Genomic DNA, 21,795 nt, shown 5'->3' with positions numbered 1-21,795 from the left:
TACTTATAGACAGGATCAACACACCTTGACTGTTGAGTACCTATAGACAGGATCAACACCCCTTGACTGTAGTACCTATAGACAGGATCAACACTCCTTGACTGTAGTACCTATAGGCACGATCAACACATCTTGACTGTAGTACCTATACACCTTGACTGTAGTACCTATAAGCAGGACCAACACATCTTGACTGTAGTACCTAAAGGCAGGACCAACACATCTTGACTGTAGTACCTATAGACAGGATCAACACATCTTGCCTGTAGTACCTATAGTCAGGATCAGCACACCTTGACTGTAGTACCTATAGACAGGATCAACACATCTTGACTGTACTACCTATAGGCAGGATTTACACATCTTGACTGTAGTACCTATAGGCAGGACCAACACATCTTGACTGTAGTACCTATAGACAGGATCAACACATCTTGACTGTACTACCCATAGACATTATCAACACATCTTGACAACTAAAATGTTTCCTCTGTCAAGTTAAAAAAACCTTGAGCAAGCTTTAGAGTTTAAAAAGATTATTCCATACCATATGTTAGAGGGAGATAAATTTATCTAGATTCTACCAACTGTCACTTGTGGTTTATATCAAATTGTTTAGTGTCTTTACACTGACACTGTGGTTTTTGTACGCTTACTTTTAAGACCTCACTTGTACATGTTATAAAACTTTCTTCATCACAGTTCTGAACACCTGACTGTACACTTACAATGATAAATCATCAATATTTGTCTTGTTTTAAGTTTTACAGTGTGTCAGTAATAATGTCATCAAGGAGAAGCCATTTATATTTCTAAGTTGTGTGGTTTAACATCAGAGAAACACCATGCTTTATTGAAGATTTAATATACAAAAACAAGTATGGTAAGCTTACAATTTTCCATTAATGATGTTTTAAAAAAACTACCCGTTATGTGGTTTTGAAGAAATGAAGAAACCTGTTGGCTTGTTGAAAGTAATACCAGTCAATCTGGATGACAAATTATTTACTGCAAAATTTCTCATCTGCAAGGGGATTTTCTTTATATGTCTTTTCATGAAAGTGAGTTCATACAATGAATTCTTGATTGATTTCATTTGTAAAGAAACAGTTTGCATATGGTAGATGACAGACTTGTTTATGCCAAGCATGGTTGGTTGTAGTTGTTGAAAACAAAATCCATAAATTATTTCATTGTCTGGTCCAATAAATATTTTGACATTTTTTAATGTTTCTGTCGACTTCACACTCAATCTTGAGTGTGTACTGCCCAGACATGATCAGCACATCTAGAGTTTGTACTACCCATAGACATGATCATCACATCTTGAGTGAGTACTACCGATAGACATGATCATCACATTTTGAGTGTGTACTACCGATAGACATGATCAACACATCTTGAGTGTGTACTGCCCATAGACATGATCATCACATCTTGAGTGTGTAATGCCCATAGACATGATCATCCCATCCTGAGTGTGTACTGCCCATAGACATGATCATCACATTTTGAGTGTGTACTGCCCATAGACATGATTATTTTATCATGTATACAGACTATCAGAAATCTGCACCTTCATATCTTGCTAAAAACAATATTCAGAACAATCTTCACTTTTTTTGATATTTTATTTTTTTCTTGTATCTATGTACAATAAATGTATCATTATAAAACATAAGTCTTTCTATCATGAAAGACACCTGACATATAATCTCTACAGTATTAACAAATTTAAATTCCTTGTGTTTTAAAATTTATCTATTATTAGCTGGCACCTAACGCCACAATCTAAGCACTAGACTAGCTTTGTTATGAGTATGGGTTTTGGATAGAGACAATATATAGATAATTTCAAAACAAGAGCTGTACAAATATATCGGGACTGTTTTGTACAAATGCTATGGTTTTGACAAATACATTGACGCAGGATATTTGAAGATCGGACAGTGATAAAAATGTTTTAAAAAAATTGTCTTCAAACTGACTGAAATTAAGAAATTGAAAAATTCAGAGTTTAAAAGTGTTTAACAGGTAAAACAAATCTGTATCACAGGATTGAATTGCTTCAAAATTAATGTAGTAGTAAAATAATACAAATATCTTGTAATTACCTTGTAAATAATGCATGTATCTTTTATCAGAACAGCATGGTAATGAAAGCAGGAATCTCGTATCGGAATCTGTAGTAGTTATAATGAATACATGTATCCTGTATCAGAACTACGTAGTAATTAATACATGTTTCTTTTATCAGAATTACACTGTAATGAAAGCAGGAATCTTGTATCTATGGTTCTGACCCAAGGGAACAAGGAAATCAAGCAGCCATTCGAGAGGCCAGTATACTCGACTTGGAACAAAACAGCGTATCTCTGAAGTTTAATCTTCAAACTCATGAAGATTTTGGACAAGGAGGGCATTGTGTTACCAGATTGATTTCGACAAGAGGGCCATAGTGTTACTAGATTAAGTAGTAATGAATGCACATATCTTAGAATAATTGCCTAACAAAAACATGTATCTTGGAATATTTATAACAATGAGTATGTCAAATTACATATCGTGAAAATGACACATCTATAAAAACTATATTTTCCATGACAGAATCCTGATCAACAGGTTATTAAGTTCACTTTTGAATAATTCACATACCCTTTTATTCTAATACATATTTGTAATTGTTGCAAGAGACTAGGAATTTCTACACCATGTTGTCTATGGATTCCTTGTTAAGTAAATTATTTGATTATGATTTTTTTTCTTCCTGGTACATATAAACAATGTTCCCGAACACTGAAACTAACATATTATATATTTTACATCAAGTGACTCTCAAAGTACCTTACTACTTGTACTAAGGAGTACAAAACATATCATCTCTGTCAAGATGTATACATAATATCAGTGTGACCACTTCACAGTCAATATTCTGAATGATTCTGTCCAATACCGAGACAGCGAGAAAATATTCCATTATGGACAACCATGATAAAGACAATATTATACCCTACATGTACAACATTCACTGGTGTACACCAGATTTGTCTGTGGATTGACAACAATGGAGACTTCATCATGCCTAGAATTACAGCCCTATCTTTTCATCAAATATGATCACACAAATAGAGAAATTCCTACATCTTTCTACAGCTATCCATATCCTGCATTTCAGGGAATAAATTAAATAGCTTGGGAACAAACTCTTTGATCTTTGTCCCTGCAAAGAAAGGGACACCTGGTTATTATCCTATATGGCCTCCCAATTAACAATAGCAGCCATTGTCAGGCCTGGTCATCAAAGAGAATCGCAATCTTCAGCTTGTCCAATAAGATTTGTTTCACAACAATAAGTTATGTACTATGAGACAATAAATTACACTGCCGAGTTGAGATATGGTAAAAAGGTTGATGACGAGGCTGAAGAGACCATATACATGCCGGTTTGTAGCATTTTACTGTGTGATGTTCCACATGTGATGACGAGGCTGTAGAGACCATATACATGCCGGTTTGTAGTATTTTACTGTGTGATGTTCCACATGTGATGACGAGGCTGTAGAGACCATATACATGCCGGTTTGTAGTATTTTACTGTGTGATGTTCCACATGTGATGACGAGGCTGTAGAGACCATATACATGCCGGTTTGTAGTATTTTACTGTGTGATGTTCCACATGTGATGACGAGGCTGTAGAGACCATATACATGCCGGTTTGTAGTATTTTACTGTGTGATGTTCCACATGTGATGACGAGGCTGTAGAGACCATATACATGCCGGTTTGTAGTATTTTACTGTGTGATGTTCCACATGTGATGACGAGGCTGTAGAGACCATATACATGCCGGTTTGTAGTATTTTACTGTGTGATGTTCCACATGTGATGACGAGGCTGTAGAGACCATATACATGCCGGTTTGTAGTATTTTACTGTGTGATGTTCCACATGTGATGACGAGGCTGTAGAGACCATATACATGCCGGTTTGTAGTATTTTACTGTGTGATGTTCCACATGTGATGACGAGGCTGTAGAGACCATATACATGCCGGTTTGTAGTATTTTACTGTGTGATGTTCCACATGTGATGACGAGGCTGTAGAGACCATATACATGCCGGTTTGTAGTATTTTACTGTGTGATGTTCCACATGTGATGACGAGGCTGTAGAGACCATATACATGCCGGTTTGTAGTATTTTACTGTGTGATGTTCCACATGTGATGACGAGGCTGTAGAGACCATATACATGCCGGTTTGTAGTATTTTACTGTGTGATGTTCCACATGTGATGACGAGGCTGTAGAGACCATATACATGCCGGTTTGTAGTATTTTACTGTGTGATGTTCCACATGTGATGACGAGGCTGTAGAGACCATATACATGCCGGTTTGTAGTATTTTACTGTGTGATGTTCCACATGTGATGACGAGGCTGTAGAGACCATATACATGCCGGTTTGTAGTATTTTACTGTGTGATGTTCCACATGTGATGACGAGGCTGTAGAGACCATATACATGCCGGTTTGTAGTATTTTACTGTGTGATGTTCCACATGTGATGACGAGGCTGTAGAGACCATATACATGCCGGTTTGTAGTATTTTACTGTGTGATGTTCCACATGTGATGACGAGGCTGTAGAGACCATATACATGCCGGTTTGTAGTATTTTACTGTGTGATGTTCCACATGTGATGACGAGGCTGTAGAGACCATATACATGCCGGTTTGTAGTATTTTACTGTGTGATGTTCCACATGTGATGACGAGGCTGTAGAGACCATATACATGCCGGTTTGTAGTATTTTACTGTGTGATGTTCCACATGTGATGACGAGGCTGTAGAGACCATATACATGCCGGTTTGTAGTATTTTACTGTGTGATGTTCCACATGTGATGACGAGGCTGTAGAGACCATATACATGCCGGTTTGTAGTATTTTACTGTGTGATGTTCCACATGTGATGACGAGGCTGTAGAGACCATATACATGCCGGTTTGTAGTATTTTACTGTGTGATGTTCCACATGTGATGACGAGGCTGTAGAGACCATATACATGCCGGTTTGTAGTATTTTACTGTGTGATGTTCCACATGTGATGACGAGGCTGTAGAGACCATATACATGCCGGTTTGTAGTATTTTACTGTGTGATGTTCCACATGTGATGACGAGGCTGTAGAGACCATATACATGCCGGTTTGTAGTATTTTACTGTGTGATGTTCCACATGTGATGACGAGGCTGTAGAGACCATATACATGCCGGTTTGTAGTATTTTACTGTGTGATGTTCCACATGTGATGACGAGGCTGTAGAGACCATATACATGCCGGTTTGTAGTATTTTACTGTGTGATGTTCCACATGTGATGACGAGGCTGTAGAGACCATATACATGCCGGTTTGTAGTATTTTACTGTGTGATGTTCCACATGTGATGACGAGGCTGTAGAGACCATATACATGCCGGTTTGTAGTATTTTACTGTGTGATGTTCCACATGTGATGACGAGGCTGTAGAGACCATATACATGCCGGTTTGTAGTATTTTACTGTGTGATGTTCCACATGTGATGACGAGGCTGTAGAGACCATATACATGCCGGTTTGTAGTATTTTACTGTGTGATGTTCCACATGTGATGACGAGGCTGTAGAGACCATATACATGCCGGTTTGTAGTATTTTACTGTGTGATGTTCCACATGTGATGACGAGGCTGTAGAGACCATATACATGCCGGTTTGTAGTATTTTACTGTGTGATGTTCCACATGTAATGACGAGGCTGTGGAGACCATATACATGCCGGTTTGTAGTATTTTACTGTGTGATGTTCCACATGTGACGGCACTATAACACACGATGTCCTCTAACTGTGTATCGTGTCCCTGTCTATCCTTGTTATATCAGAGGTTAGCTCCATGCTTGTCTCCTCCCATGTACCTGCACAAAATAAATAGTGAGATTCAATCAGTTTCTACTAATCACACATCAAATATTGCTTATTTAATGAGCAATGTTCAACATGCAGTCGACGTTTCAGGATTTTGACACAAAATATTTTGGGTAGATCTTCATGAATTGTCGATGGATATATGTTTTCTTGTGATGTCGTAAAAAAAGGTGAAAACAGTAATCAAATCAAAGCTGAGGTCCACATAATCTGACGTGATTGACAGTATAGATCAGTTTATAAGGTACATAGAGGTGTGATCTTGGTAATGTATAAGGAACACCCACCTTCACGATTCACTAAAATTCCTAACTCTTATTTTAAAGTACATGTACTGCTGCATATTAAGTGTTAATTTTTCCTGTGTTTTCTAAATATTCGCTCAAACAGTTTGTGTAGTCACAGTTTTTGGCAGTGGTACATGCACAGGGAGCCTTAATTGTTCCATTACCAATTACCATCCTTAGTTTACCAATGGTCTAGGCTAGCATAAGGGTAATGAAGACTTGGTACATGAAATATTTTGTCTGTATTAAATGTAAATATTCAATTCTAAAATCACACACACAATGGAAATTGGTTTGACCATGGCCATCCAGAAAAATCCTATGAATGATGGAGGAAAATATCCTTTAACAGCGATTTCCATTAGAGTTAGATAATTTGAATGATAAGAACAATCTGGATTCTAGAAGTTCTTATGTTCATGCAGAATGAACATTTAAATTACAGTATATACAATGTAGTGGGGTAGTAGCACACATGACTTATAACTCCTTTGTCACATGACCTACCCTAGGTGTTGGTCCCCTTATCCTCATCCGCTCAGTCTCCTGTCGCAGGAAGTCTGTGTATTCAGCATTCTCGGCCCTGTCACGATGTTCTTCTTCCTCCTCTCCCAGCCGCGCCATCTCCTCACGTTCCTTCCGTGAAAACATCTGTCAAAGAAAACAGAATGTAATACAGAATCTCACCTGACAAGAACGATTATCTTAGATTTATATGACAATGGACTGGGGATACAAGGAAAATTCAGAAAAACTAGTGCCGGGAAATTCCCACTTTCTTATTGAAAAATATTTGGATTTATGTTATTTTTACATTTAAATTTATTTATTTTACATTTAGGGAGTACAAGTATGGGGCCTTGCCTAAACTCCTCACAGCTTAATGACCTATTACCTTATTTATCTTTTCTTTCTCTCTCTTCACACAGTTCTATAAAGATATTTATCATATAGTACCCACAAGACAAGTAACTGACCAATTATTTCCGTATATACATAATATACTGACCTGTTCCTGTAGGTCCATCTTTAACGCTTCCTTCTGAGCCTCTGCCTTTTTCTGATCTCTGTGCGTCATTTGATTAGCTACTTCCATCTCTCGTAGTAACTGTTCACGGTGCTTGAGTGATAATTCCTGTTGTTCACGATTCTCCTCAATCCTCGTCTCAATCTGCTGCTGTCTGTCATCCAACACCTATTCGAGGTACAGAGCATTTTAAATCACATTCAAGATAAGTAACTAGTACTGTACAAGGCTCACCCTGCAGTTGTGAGTTGGAACACATGAAATTGCAGAAAACACTGACAGATAGTATGGTGAATGAAATTATAAGATATTGTCCGATCCAAGAAAAAAAAACCTGTTAGATATGAGGAGAAGAAGATATCCAAATTCTTGGTGCACATACTCTAACTGTATTGTAGTTACAGGACTTTTATATTATATAAACGTTGTCACTGCATAATTCCATCTAGATTAGTGTTTAAAGAAACAATGTATAATCTAGTTGAATTTAAAATTACACAATTGCTCTATTTTCAGAACTCATTCTATCACAATTTCATAGACTTGAAAATTACCTCCTGCATGAGCCGTTCTCTTGCCTTCTTCTCACGTTCCCATTCTGCATCCCGTTTCTGCCACATACGTGCAGCCTCATCCCTGAAAATAACATTATTGATGAATTAAAGTTACATCAGACAATCGGACTGTATAATAAAACTACTATATTCAGACTTTACAAATAAAAAAGATAAACATCTCAAATTTACATAGCAAGTTTGATGAATGTAGCTGAAATAACAAGGAAGTTATATAATTGACAATCTTTGGAATAAAAACTGAACAAAGGGCCACAACTTTGTATATAGGAAATGTAGTAGAGGATGAGACATTCCTGTCCCGAGTTACTCACACGGTAAATGTGACAATTGTGAGTGACATAATATACATGACATGCCCAAACAAAGTGATGCAGAGAGACTAAAACTATAGTCCCCTACAGTAGCTACATATCGTACAGGAGGGGGATTTCATAAAGGATATGGCTCCAAAATAATGCCTTGACCTGAAAATTTACCTGATGTAGCTTTATTGTAATATACACATTCAATTAGATTATTAAGTTCCTCCTTCAGCAATAATGTTTGCTAGATACATAATAATATCAGATGAGACTGCGTGAAATACAAATACTGTAAACGCTGTCAGTATCAACATACATGGCAAGCACTGTTTATAGTTCTACATTGAACTTACTGATATAACATCTCCAGTTCTGCTTCTCTGGCTTTCTCAAGTCTGATCTGGTCTTCTATCACCTATACATACAAGGGTTAAAGTGTCTATACATACATACATCCAAACAAGCCGTTAATACTTTACCTAATAAAGGTACCAGGCAGGGATATATGACTGGTGAGGAGGCACCTTATATTCAACACAGTTTGACTATATTACCCTTGTAACAGAGACATAAAAGTCTCTTTTATCAAAGTTCCCAGTTGAATTCCACATTAAGAAAGTATTTCATTATTTTGAATGAATTCATTGGTCAGTGTTTCTAAATTACACAATCTTATCTGACCCGATAACAAAAATATAAAATACAAAATCAACATAATCATTAAAACTGAATGTTTCAGTTATTATAGCATGCCATCTAATGAATTAAAATAAACATAAACTATATAAATAAATACAAACTATCTAATAAACATCACACATTTAATTAAACTATGAACCTCTTTCATCCATTCAGCATCTGCCTTAGCCTTTTCACGTCGCGCGGTCTGTATGTGGTCCAACTCATGCTCCTGTTCTATCAGGGAGTTCAGGATCTTCTTATCAAGTTCCTGCGGGTAGAGAATACATCGCACATATAAGAAACAAAGGATCTGCTGGATAGGTACCTTTCCTATCATAACTTTTTACCATTCTATTCTGGAAAAAGGTGGTTGATTTAGAATTTACAGCATCAAGGACCTGAGAGTGAACATTTTAAATTCTTCTATCAATATGCTTTTTAAGCTACCAGGTAACCATTTTAATTGTTCCAGCTAAACATAGCAATCCTCTTGTCATAATACAACTGAATTAAACCTGATCATTCTTTAAGTGTAAAATCTAACTCCAACAACATACCAATTCAGCTTGAATTTGTTTTGATCGCCGCATCATTTGAGTTTTGTGTTGTCGTAGCAGCACCCGTCTGAAAATGCAGAATTGATTTTTCTGTCAAACATGAAATTATTAATATACAACTATTTGTTATGTTAATTTTCCTTCTAAATATAAAGATAGTGAAAATTCCCTCTGAAGTAAATATCTTCAGATGGTAAACAATTCCTTTACTGTGATCTCTGAGGGACGCACACAGCTGATAACATTGCATATCCTCTGGAGTAATGGGGCATACTTTCCTGTTTCTGAATTCATTTTTTTACAACATTATCGAGCCACTACCTCAACTAGACCTACCTGCCTGAGCTCTCTGTGCTTACCAGTCCATTCTACTCCCAACAAAACCCATCTACCAAAGTTTTCTCTACTGACGAGTCAGTTCTACCTTAACAATTGAACAAAACCCATCTATCAAAGTTTTCTCTACTGACAAGTCAGTTCTAACCCCACCAAACCCACATACCCATGCTCCCTTTGCTGACGAGCCAGTTATAAACAACACCCACATACCGATACTCCCTCTACTGACGAGCCAGTTATCAACAGCACCCACATACCCATACTCCCTTTGCTGACGAGCCAGCTTACAACAACACCCACATACCCATACTCCCTCTACTGACGAGCCAGTTATCAACAGCACCCACATACCCATCCTCCCTCTACTGACGAGCCAGCTTACAACAACACCCACAAACCCATGCTCCCTTTGCTGACGAGCCAGCTTACAACAACATCCACATACCCATGCTCCCTCTACTGACGAGCCAGCTTTCGACCACACCCACATACCAATGCTCCCTTTGCTGACGAGCCAGGTATCAACAACCCCCACATACCCATACTCCCTCTACTGACGAGCCAGTTATCAACAACACCCACATCCCCATACTCCCTCTACTGACGAGCCAGCTTACAACAACACCCACATACCCATGCTCCCTCTACTGACGAGCCAGCTTACGACCACACCCACATACCAATGCTCCCTTTGCTGACGAGCCAGGTATCAACAACACCCACATACCCATGCTCCCTTTGATGACGAGCCAGGTATCAACAACACCCACATACCCATGCTCCCTTTGCTGACGAGCCAGGTATCAACAACACCCACATACCCATACTCCCTCTACTGACGAGCCAGTTATCAACAACACCCACAAACCCATGCTCCCTTTGCTGACGAGCCAGCTTACAACAACCCCCACATACCCATGCTCCCTCTACTGACGAGCCAGAGACAACAACACCCACATACCCATGCTCCCTTTGCTGACGAGCCAGCTATCAACAACACCCACATACCCATGCTCCCTTTGCTGCCAAGCCAGCTTACAACAACACCCACATACCCATGCTCCCTCTACTGACGAGCCAGAGACAACAACACCCACATACCCATGCTCCCTTTGCGGACAAGCCAGCTTACAACAACACCCACATACCCATGCTCCCTTTTCTGACAAGCCAGCTTACAACAACACCCACATACCCATGCTCCCTTTTCTGACAAGCCAGCTTACAACAACACCCACATACCCATGCTCCCTCTACTGACGAGCCAGCTTTCGACCACACCCACATACCAATGCTCCCTTTGCTGACGAGCCAGGTATCAACAACTCCCACATACCCATTCTCCCTTTGCTGACGAGCCAGCTTACAACAACACCCACATCCCCTCACTCCCTCTACTGACAAGCCAGTTATCAACAACACCCACATACCCATACCCCCTCTACTGACGAGCCAGCTTACAACAACACCCACAAACCCATGCTCCCTTTGCTGACGAGCCAGCTTACAACAACACCCACATACCCTCACTCCATCTACTGACAAGCCAGTTATCAACAACACCCACATACCCATGCTCCCTTTGCTGACGAGCCAGCTTACAACAACACCCACATACCCTCACTCCCTCTACTGACAAGCCAGTTATCAACAACACCCACATACCCATGCTCCCTTTGCTGACAAGCCAGCTTACAACAACACCCACATACCCATGCTCCCTCTACTGACGAGCCAGAGACAACAACACCCACATACCCATGCTCCCTTTGCTGACGAGCCAGGTATCAACAACACCCACATACCCATGCTCCCTTTGCTGACGAGCCAGGTATCAACAACACCCACATACCCATGCTCCCTTTGCTGACGAGCCAGGTATCAACAACACCCACATACCCATGCTCCCTTTGCTGACGAGCCAGGTATCAACAACACCCACATACCCATGCTCCCTTTGCTGACGAGCCAGGTATCAACAACACCCACATACCCATGCTCCCTTTGCTGACGAGCCAGGTATCAACAACACCCACATACCCATGCTCCCTTTGCTGACGAGCCAGGTATCAACAACACCCACATACCCATGCTCCCTTTGCTGACGAGCCAGCTTACAACAACACCCACATACCCATGCTCCCTTTGCTGACGAGCCAGTTATACCCTCTTTCTCTCTTCGTCTATCTTTGCTAGTCGCCACTGCTCCTGTTGTAACTCTTCTTCCTGTTTCTTTAAGCTTACAGCCTGAAAAACAAACATCATTGTCATAAGCTTAAGTAATGTATGTCATGTTTGAGTATAAGCATCATGCATGGTCTTCCACCAGAGATTAAATTGTACAGTCCTTTTGTTATAAGTTAGTTTCATACTGATAAGATTTAGTTACATAGCTTACTTTGTAAGCTGATCATCTGTGTGAGGATACTATTACTGATACCACCATAAAACTTCTATCTGATACAATTTTCATTAATTACTATTAAACTCTTTTAAGATTTAATATAGAAAATTTCAAACATTTCTTAGCTTTGGTGGTGTTTAACTCTGAACTAACTGTTGGGATTTTTACATCACTTTCCTTACCTCATATTCTCTACTTTTCAATTCATCCATTTGTTCTTTGAGTATGCGTTTTAAACGTTTTTCTTCGTCCAATTTTTCTTCTTCCTTCTTTCTGTCTGAATCTATGGCTGCCAGTCTCTCTTCTTCCATTTCAAGTTCTAGCCTTTCTATTTCCTTCTTTTCCTGTTCTCTTTTCTGTGAAAGATGGAGTGTTTAATGAAAAATAAAAAAATTCACCAAGGTTATATACTTACATCAACAAAGTTCTGGTCAAATAAATCTATATAAGGGCTTTGGGGAATCATTCTATGCTATAACAATTATTTCTACAAGAACCCTGGGGAATCATTACACACTGTAACAGAGAATCTATGGGAGCCCTTGGGAATCATTACACACTGTAACAGAGAATATTTGGGAGCCCAGGGGAATCATTCCACACTGTAACAGAGAATCTATGGGAGCTCTGGGGAATCATTACACACTGTAACAGAGAATCTATGGGAGCTCTGGGGAATCATTCCACACTGTAACAGAGAATCTATGAAAGCCCTGGGGAATCATTCCATACAGTAACAGAGAATCTATGGGAGCTCTGGGGAATCATTCCACACTGTAACAGAGAATCTATGGGAGCCCTTGGGAATCATTACACACTGTAACAGAGAATATATGGGAGCCCAGGGGAATCATTCCACACTGTAACAGAGAATCTATGGGGCCCTGGGGAATCATTACACACTGTAACAGAGAATCTATGGGGCCCTTGGGAATCATTACACACTGTAACAGTGAATCTATGAAAGCCCTGGGGAATCATTACACACTGTAAGAGAGAATATATGGGAGCCCGGGGGAATCATTACACACTGGAACAGAGAATCTATGAGAGCCCTGGGGAATCATTCCACACTGTAACAGAGTATATATGGGAGCCCTGGGTAATCATTACACACTGTAACAGTGAATCTCTGAAAGCCCTGGGGAATCATTCCCCCCTGTAACAGAGAATCTAGGGGAGCCCTGGGGAATCAGTACACTCTGTAACAGAGAATATATAGGAGCCCTGGGGAATCATCACACACTGTAACAGAGAATCAATGAGAGCCCTGGGGAATCATTCCCCCCTGTAACAGAGAATCTAGGGGAGCCCTGGGGAATCAGTACACTCTGTAACAGAGAATATATAGGAGCCCTGGGGAATCATCACACACTGTAACAGAGATTCTATGGGGCCCTTGGGTATCATTACACACTGTAACAGAGAATATATGGGAGCCCTGGGGAATCATTCCATACTGTAACAAGAGAATCTAAATGAAGGCTCAGGGAAATCAATCAATACTGTTACAGAGCCTCATCTATCCTGAACTGCAACAGAACAAAGCAATAGTACCAAACAATCTGTTTGACAGTCAGAAAGAATGTCACTTCCTCAAACAAATTAGATCCAAAGTAGTACAGCTTACTATTCAGGATAGGTATGGCATTGGTCACTTCAACATAATACGGAGTACACTGAAAGGATGAATACTGATAGATTTAGTTTATTACACTACAAGAATAAAGTACACTCACAGCTTTAGTTTCATCCACCTGTCCAGCCCAGCTGCCCACTACCTGATCTTTAACTAACTCCTGCTCCACCTAAAGGAACAAAGGATTAAAGATTTCTGCTTCTTTACTCATGGTTCGAAAACAGCATTAAAACTTCTTCATAATATGTTATTGGCATATAATACAAAACATAATTATTTTCAGTCATTTTCATCAATGAATAACTTCAAACTTTTCATAAGCGAGTATTTGTAAATGATACTTGGTTGACATCATGTTTACACAAATAAATATGTCATCCTTACCCGTCTTAGATCTGGATTGTTCTGCCTCCAGTGGTCATATAGTTTCTCTTCTGCTAACTGTAATTATAAAACAACAAAACATATTACTGCAGACAAATTTACATTTCTTAATTATAAATTACAGAACATTTAATTTTTAATGTCTTTATTCCTATTTATTTTCTGGTTATTCCAGGGCTTGGAAGTTATGATTTAATTGGTTCTCTGTGCATATATGGGGCAGAACTAACCAGAGTCATCTCTGAGCTAGACGCTGATTAACATCTATGCCACATATAAGTACACCTGATAGCACTGCCATCCAGCTGACTGGAATGACTGACAAGGAAGGAACTTCAAAACAGATGGATGTAGGTAAATAGGTAAATTTGGTAAATAGTAGGAAGAACTCATATATATATATTGATAGCAAATCATCTAGCATTCATTTTGATAGAAAAAAAGAAAAAAAGAAAAAATTCAGGTCATTGTGCGTTTAAATCATGAATTATATACGACTATTTTAGTAGTTGTTAAGTAGATCTTAGAAGCTACTTCTTTCATCATTGACAAATAGTTTACTCATTTCAAAGTATCTTGCTCCATTAGAAGTCACTCTTTATTGATTTCCCCATGGCCAGGGATCAATCCAAATTGTAGAATTTTTGTTTAAATTATGTTTGAATAAAATGTATATATGCAGTATTATGTATTTTAACTGTTGAACTTTAAAGAAAACATATAGGGGAAACATTTTGAAGAAAACCCGCTATTTTCTTGTTGAAAAAGAGGAATTTTGAAGTACACAGGGGGAATTTTGAAGCACATAGGGGGAATTTCAAAGAACAGGGCAATTTTCTTTTGTATGGGGGGAAACTACCCATAAATGGTAGTGAATCATGTCTAGATTGATCCCTGATGGCCAATGACAGATATCTTACCCCTCTTCGTTTCTCTTCTCTAGCACTGCGTAGTGCGCCTGCTCTATCTCTCATATCTTCCAGTCTTGTGTAGTTTGCTTTTGAAAACCCTTTCAATTCCGCCTGTAAATTCACATCATATTTTGTTAATACATTGTACATAATGTGCCTCATGTGGATATCAATGTATGTATAGCCCAAACAAAATGGTTCAAAATTCTATTACAGTAACTGTTACAAACAACAGTAAAATCATACAGGTAGCATTTACCAGACAGTAATGAACTTGCTGTATTCACTCAAACAATCAATACTGTCAATCTATGTGCCCAATACATTAGAGATAATCTTTTCTCTAACAGATGTCAAATCTAGGACTAAAGATACTTTACTGATAGAGCTGAATTAAATTTCCCTTTGGCCTACTCATTTTCTTTACCTCATATTCATTTCTTTCCTGCTTCAGCATGTCAGCAAGCAGCAGTCTGCGGCGTTGTAGGTTAATTGCCTTCAGGTTTTTTTCATTGTCTGCCTTGTACTTGTCTAGGCTGTAATTTGATAGTAGATGTAGAATCATCATTCTGTACATGTAAGTCTTTCCTGTGGTTACCTTATCAATATTGTTCTGATAAAACAGGAGCCCTAAGGTATCATTGGTATCCCTTTGACAAACTTAACTTAATAAAGAATCAGCTGGGATAAACAGTGAAGTATTTTTCACAATCAAACCGTGCAATATTAACATGTATATGGAATAAAATTTGACACTGATTATTTTCAATTATATAGATTCATTCATATATTTGTCTATATTTCTAATTTACGAACAAAATGTGACATTGTCTGATTCTAACCTTGCCCATTGCTTTTTTGAAAATTCCAATAAATGTACAATTCACTGTCATAAAAAATTCTCTTCCATTTTGGAATTGATACTCTGGTCCCATTCTATTCCAGAAAGGCATTACCTTCCACGAAGAGATGCATCTGATTCCCAGGCATTCTGCTTGTTTGTTGCTATGCTTGATTTGTTCCAATAATCTGCATCTCTACTCCATCGCTCATGAAAGTCACTTTGATGATTACGTTGTTTCAGGATTGCCTGCTCATATATGTTTTTTCTGGATGTCCAATAACGTGGCATAGTTGGTAGTGCCATCTGTTCCAAAGAAAACATATCTCAGTATTTATAAATCCAGTTTAGCAAAATCTTGCCATAACCAGTCACTATTCGTGGACTTGTACACATTTTATTAATATAACATTCTTTAATTTCACTATCTAATAATTTAAGAAGAGAAACTGAGTGTTTATTTTTTTAACTGTACTTACAATAAATGTATTTTAATAGCATACATTATGTAGAGTATATTCCTGTGAATAAAGATGAGAAAGAAAACAATGAATAAAATGAGAGAACAAACAAACTGGAGACTTCAAAGACATCTACAGTAGGGCTACTTAAATCATACAACTATATAGTAAACCTGTATAAATGGCTACAACTGTTATCATGATCAGCAGTAAACATTCACGATGAAATATATATATACAACTACAAATTTATATAAGATGAAGCACATATTTAGTTGGAGTAATCTTCAATAAAAAGCGATAACACAAAACTATGGTTAATACACTGAATACATTAGAAATAGTACATCAAGAGATGATCAACAACCGCGGTAATTTCAATTTCCCACACAACAGAGCAAGTACATTCACGTTCCACCACTTGACGTTTGCACATATGTTTCTATCAATTCAATGTTTCCTGTGCCACATTTTTTCAACATTCTGAAAAAAGACATTTTAAATAACATCCAGACCAAGATTTAAGTGTGAATAATTGCTCATTACTTTACAATACTTACGCCTGCAATTTATTTTGAAGAGGAATTTGTATCGAATGTCAACAGGAAGCCAAACATTGCTCGTTACGAAGCATGCGCAAAAGGGTTTTAAGACACACGAGTAGATCAAAATTTACTAATCGAACCGTATATGAGAAAGCCAGTATGGTAGAAAAACAAACAACATCGAAAAAATAACATTCAAATTCGAATTATAAAAATCGCAACAATTCTGTGGTTAAATTAATTGTCATAACGTATATAACGCCTTTTATCATAATAAGTTTCAACAACTATTGAATTAAATTAATCAAAATTAATCAGAGACGTACAATATATTATACACTTAAATGAAGGTATACATATAATGTCATATTCGATCTTTGACTAATGAGCATGCTTAACACCTTTGTACTGTAGCTTAATTGACTGTTATGGTGGAAGATCAAGTAAAAGGTACTTCAAGTAATACCATATTTCAGCGGCATAAGTCTTATTAAACAAGAGGCCCAATGGGCATGCATCGCTCACCTGGTATAAATCTCACACTTGTAGCCTTAATGTGATCTAAAATAAAGCTACAGGCAAAATATCAGTATTTATGAATAAAATTCATTCAAAAGAACCTGTTATATTTTTTTAAACCATTTCACCCCTGTTATTGAAAGTCGAACAAGGTCATTATGTTGAACACATTTTATAGCCTTTCATCTAAGGATGCAACTTTCAAAATAACAACATTCCGGAACCCATGGTTATTCAGAAGAGGTCGTTTAAATATTTTAAACAAATTTGACCCCTGTGACCTTGAATATTAGTCAAAGTCATTCACTTTAACAAACATGGTAGTCCTTGATCCCAGCATGCTACTGACTAAATATCAACATCCTGGGCCTTTTGGTTATTCAGAACAAATTGTTTAAACATTTTGAACATATTTGCTCCGTGTGACCTTGAATATAATTCAAGGTCGTGCATTTAAACAAAATTGATAGCCCTTCATCCTAGTATGCTACTGACTAAATATATCAACATCCTGTTTTTTTTTAGTTATTCAGAAGAAGTTGTTTTAAGTTTTTTTTTAACAATTGACCCATGTGACCTTGAATATGGGTGAAAGTAATTTATTTGAACAAACTTGGTAGCCCTTAACCCCAGCATGCTTCTGGCCAAATATCATCACCCTGGGCATTTTGGTTATTCAGAAGAAGTTTTTTTAAAAGTTTTTAACATATTTGACCCCTGTGACCTTGCATATGGATGAAGGTCATTCATTTGAACAGACTTTTTAGCCCTTCATCCTAGTATGCTACTGACTAAATATCAACATCCTGGGTTTTTCGTTATTCAGAAGAGGTTGTTTTAAGGTTTTTCTTAACAATTGACCCATGTGACCTTGAATATGGGTGAAAGTAATTTATTTGAACAAACTTGGTAGCCCTTAACCCCAGCATGCTTCTGGCCAAATATCATCACCCTGGGCATTTTGGTTATTCAGAAGAAGTTTTTTTAAAGTTTTTAACATATTTGACCCCTATGACCTTGAATATGAGTGAATGTCATTCATTTGAACAAACTTTTTAGCCCTTCATCTCAGCATGCTACTGGCCAAATATCATCACCCTGGGTATTTTGATTATTGAGAAGAAGTTGTTTAAAGTTTTTAACATATTTGACCGCTGTGACCTTGAATATCGGTGAAGGTCATTCATTAGAACTAACTTGGTAGCCCTTCATCTCAGCATGCTACTAGCTAAATATCATCACCCTGGGCATTTTGGTTATTCAGAAGAAGTTTTTTTTAAGTTTTTAGCATATTTGACCCCTGTGACCTTGAATATGGATGAAGGTCACTCATTTGGACAAGCTTTATAGCCCTTCATCCTAGTATGCTACTGACTAAATATCAACATCCTGGGTATTTTAGTTATTAAGAAGAAATTGTTTTAAGGTATTTTTTAACAATTGACCCATGTGACCAGTTTGCTTCTGGTCAAATATCATCACCCTAGGACTTTTGGTTATTGAGAAGAAGTTGTTTAAAGCAAAATATTGACGCCGGACGCCAGACGACAGACGACGGACGACGGACGCCGCGCCTTCGGGCTAGGTGAGCTAAAGATCAGTCTAACGTACATTGTTTCCTTAACGGCCATGAACTTATATGTAAATTTGTAGCTTTCATATATTTGTATATCTTAAACTGTTAACCTCAAAAAATACATTTCCCTAACATACATTGCCTTCTTTTTTTTTTTTTTTACTATTTTCGACACTTGGCGTCTGAATAACTTCTCTGGGGATATTTCAGTGTCATGCTATAGATATATACACGTACTGTAGTATGGTATCTCAATTAGAATTTCAGATATATATATATACATCGTATTTCTGTTTTAGTATTTTGAGGAATCCGAGTTGATACAGGTTTTGTATTTTGGGATGAGAACTACTTGTATTTAGTTTATATCCAGAAGCTTAATTAAGACAGTACAACAGATACGCTTCAACCTTCACATAGGCACAAACCTACAACATGACAATCATCACTACCAAACGACGTGGCATTAATGATTAGGTTTTGATTCAACAGCCAAGTATCAGTGTCATTTGCCTCCATGTCTGTAATGTATGCGTGCATGTGACGGTATGTGTGCAAGAGGCACGGTATGTTGGTGTATTAGCACTGTTAAATTCTGATGCTGACTTTATAGTGCTCTTTACTGAAATACCATGCAGAAGGAACCCAACACAGTATCTCACCCGGTCTATTACAGGCATTGTCCTACTGACAATGGGTTAGCCAGTTGTTGCGATGAACGTTAATCAGGGAATAACAATATTTTTAATCATTAAGGTATGTACATGTCCCGGCCTGTACACAAAACCTATTGCCTTGGACCTCATTTGGTCTATCGTTCAACGCCACGGCAATGAGTGAAGAATTGCCTAGTAAGGCGTTAGGAAACAAACTGGTTGTCAGAAAGTAGAGAGAAATATAAAGATATCAAATAATGCAATGGGTGCAGCAGATGTATTGTGTTCACAAGTAGAGGACACAAAAGTAATTCTCCAAGTCTGCAGGGATTCCCACCTTAAATTAGCTGCCCTTTACAACATGCAGCGGTTAACAGCAGGTATATTCTTTTCTAAATCCATGACTGGCAGGGATGAAGACATTAATGGTCACTTTACTAACAGAATACATGTATATGAATGAGAAGCTGCAAAAAAAAGTAGGGTCCAAGTGCCAGCTCTACGTGGTAAGGTGATCCTTGGGACAACTCCCGTCACCGCGCAATACAGCGTGAACGATGAAGGCATCACTGGTATTGTCGCAAGAGGCAACCATCAAGCACAAAGCAAGCCTCAAGGGGAGCAGAGTAATATCACAGAATTAGATTAGATCTAAGTCCGTGGTAATATCGGCTAATGCAGACATTCAGGAGGGGAAATGACTAGGTCCACACAATGTGTAAATGTGGCGATATGGTCTGCCGGAATCAGGCAGATCATAGCCAACAAGTTGACACTCCCTAGGGAAAAGCAGTGCGAACAGGCCATTGTAAGGAATATAACAGAGAACGATAGAGCTCGATATGTTTTTCAGGGAGAGAGAATGACTGCAGAAGCTTCCCGGCACACTCTGTCTATAAGACGAGACCTGATTTTGGTCGGAAAGACATGCAAGAAGCTGAAGGCGATGTACAAATTGGCTGTGCAGCCAACGACAGGAAAATGAAGTTGTCTATTGATGCGCAGTTGACTATTAAACCTTTGCCGACCCACCATTAGGGGGGAACTCAATTGCAAGTGTCAATGAATTTGTAAATGCTCAATTTATGTTGACAAAATATATTGCGTTTGTCGGTTAAAGCTTCGACCAGCAAATAACTCGAAGATCGCTAAATTTGAACTTTTATAACCAGTGCGACGTAACCCTCGTTGTAACGGATACTACCGATGCATATGCTTTTATACTGGAGAGATGGCCCTGATAACCTCTCCTGTGTTTATGGGCCGTTAAGCACGTAATAATATAATTTTGGAGAGGATCGTTGACAGTTATCCTTTACGATGACAGTCTCGCTGTGTGTTAGCAATGTGGCGTAATAAAATCTCGCACTTATCTTTAACTTTCTCTGAAATCCAACAACGATTAAAAAATTCCGATGTGTAACTTCAATGAGGTAGAAGTGTCACCGAGAACAATCTATTGGGTATGCACTGGTAAGTGGGAAGGGCAGCAACACAAGCGCACAATATATGAAAAGCATGGTGAAATACGACTTCTGTCTAATTTGGACACCAATTGAATTTGCAAAATTTCAAAATCCAATATTGGCTACCTTGCGGGCATCTTTCCCGATCGGTCTGAAAAATAAACATGCACAACTATGGACCAAAAAGTACCTACTTATAAAAAGACGAGCGTGATGTTAGGGGCCAAAAATATTAAAATCCAAAACTCGATGTGGAATTGACTTATGAAATGTATAAAATGTTCCGTCAAGTTCTGGAGAAATTGCGATATAATAACCGATTCAAAACTTGATTCGGCCAACTTTTTGTTTATGATCAATCTCAAAACGAATCATGCACAAATAAAGACAAAAGGATCTGTTTAGTACTTCTTGAGAATGGTCGGGTGGTGTAGTGGATAGCGCACTTACCTTTCATCAGCAAGGCGGCCGGGGTTCGATTCCCCAATCGGACGTGAAAAGGTATGGGGTTACCTTCCCAACCAAGTGGGTTTTATCCGGGCACTGGGTTTTCTCCCATATCAAGACACCCCCCCCCCACGCTAACATCTAGGCCAACAAGAGTGATTAATATAAGTTGTGAAAACTTGTTTCATAATTTTGGTAAAATAAATA

At 38.2% G+C, this 21,795-nt stretch overlaps 1 protein-coding gene across 1 annotated transcript; it reads right to left on the bottom strand.

Moving 5' to 3' along the window:
• Nucleotides 1-5,856: 5,856 nt before the first annotated feature.
• Nucleotides 5,857-17,021, bottom strand: LOC110458538 (trichoplein keratin filament-binding protein-like). The gene is given in 15 exon segments (XM_021510276.1): nucleotides 5,857-5,958; nucleotides 6,763-6,906; nucleotides 7,265-7,450; nucleotides 7,837-7,918; nucleotides 8,516-8,577; nucleotides 9,001-9,111; nucleotides 9,401-9,467; nucleotides 11,874-11,986; nucleotides 12,326-12,499; nucleotides 13,883-13,951; nucleotides 14,167-14,223; nucleotides 15,087-15,188; nucleotides 15,505-15,613; nucleotides 16,034-16,224; nucleotides 16,940-17,021. Coding segments are annotated over 14 exon segments (1,497 nt in total). The 5' UTR covers nucleotides 16,940-17,021; the 3' UTR covers nucleotides 5,857-5,928.
• Nucleotides 17,022-21,795: the final 4,774 nt, after the last annotated feature.

Source organism: Mizuhopecten yessoensis, unplaced genomic scaffold (genome assembly GCF_002113885.1).
Source record: "Mizuhopecten yessoensis strain PY_sf001 unplaced genomic scaffold, ASM211388v2 scaffold9651, whole genome shotgun sequence".
Classification (NCBI taxonomy): Eukaryota; Metazoa; Mollusca; class Bivalvia; order Pectinida; family Pectinidae; genus Mizuhopecten; species Mizuhopecten yessoensis.
The sequence above is the reverse complement of the archived record's forward strand: the minus strand, read 5'-3'. Positions and strand labels throughout refer to the sequence as shown.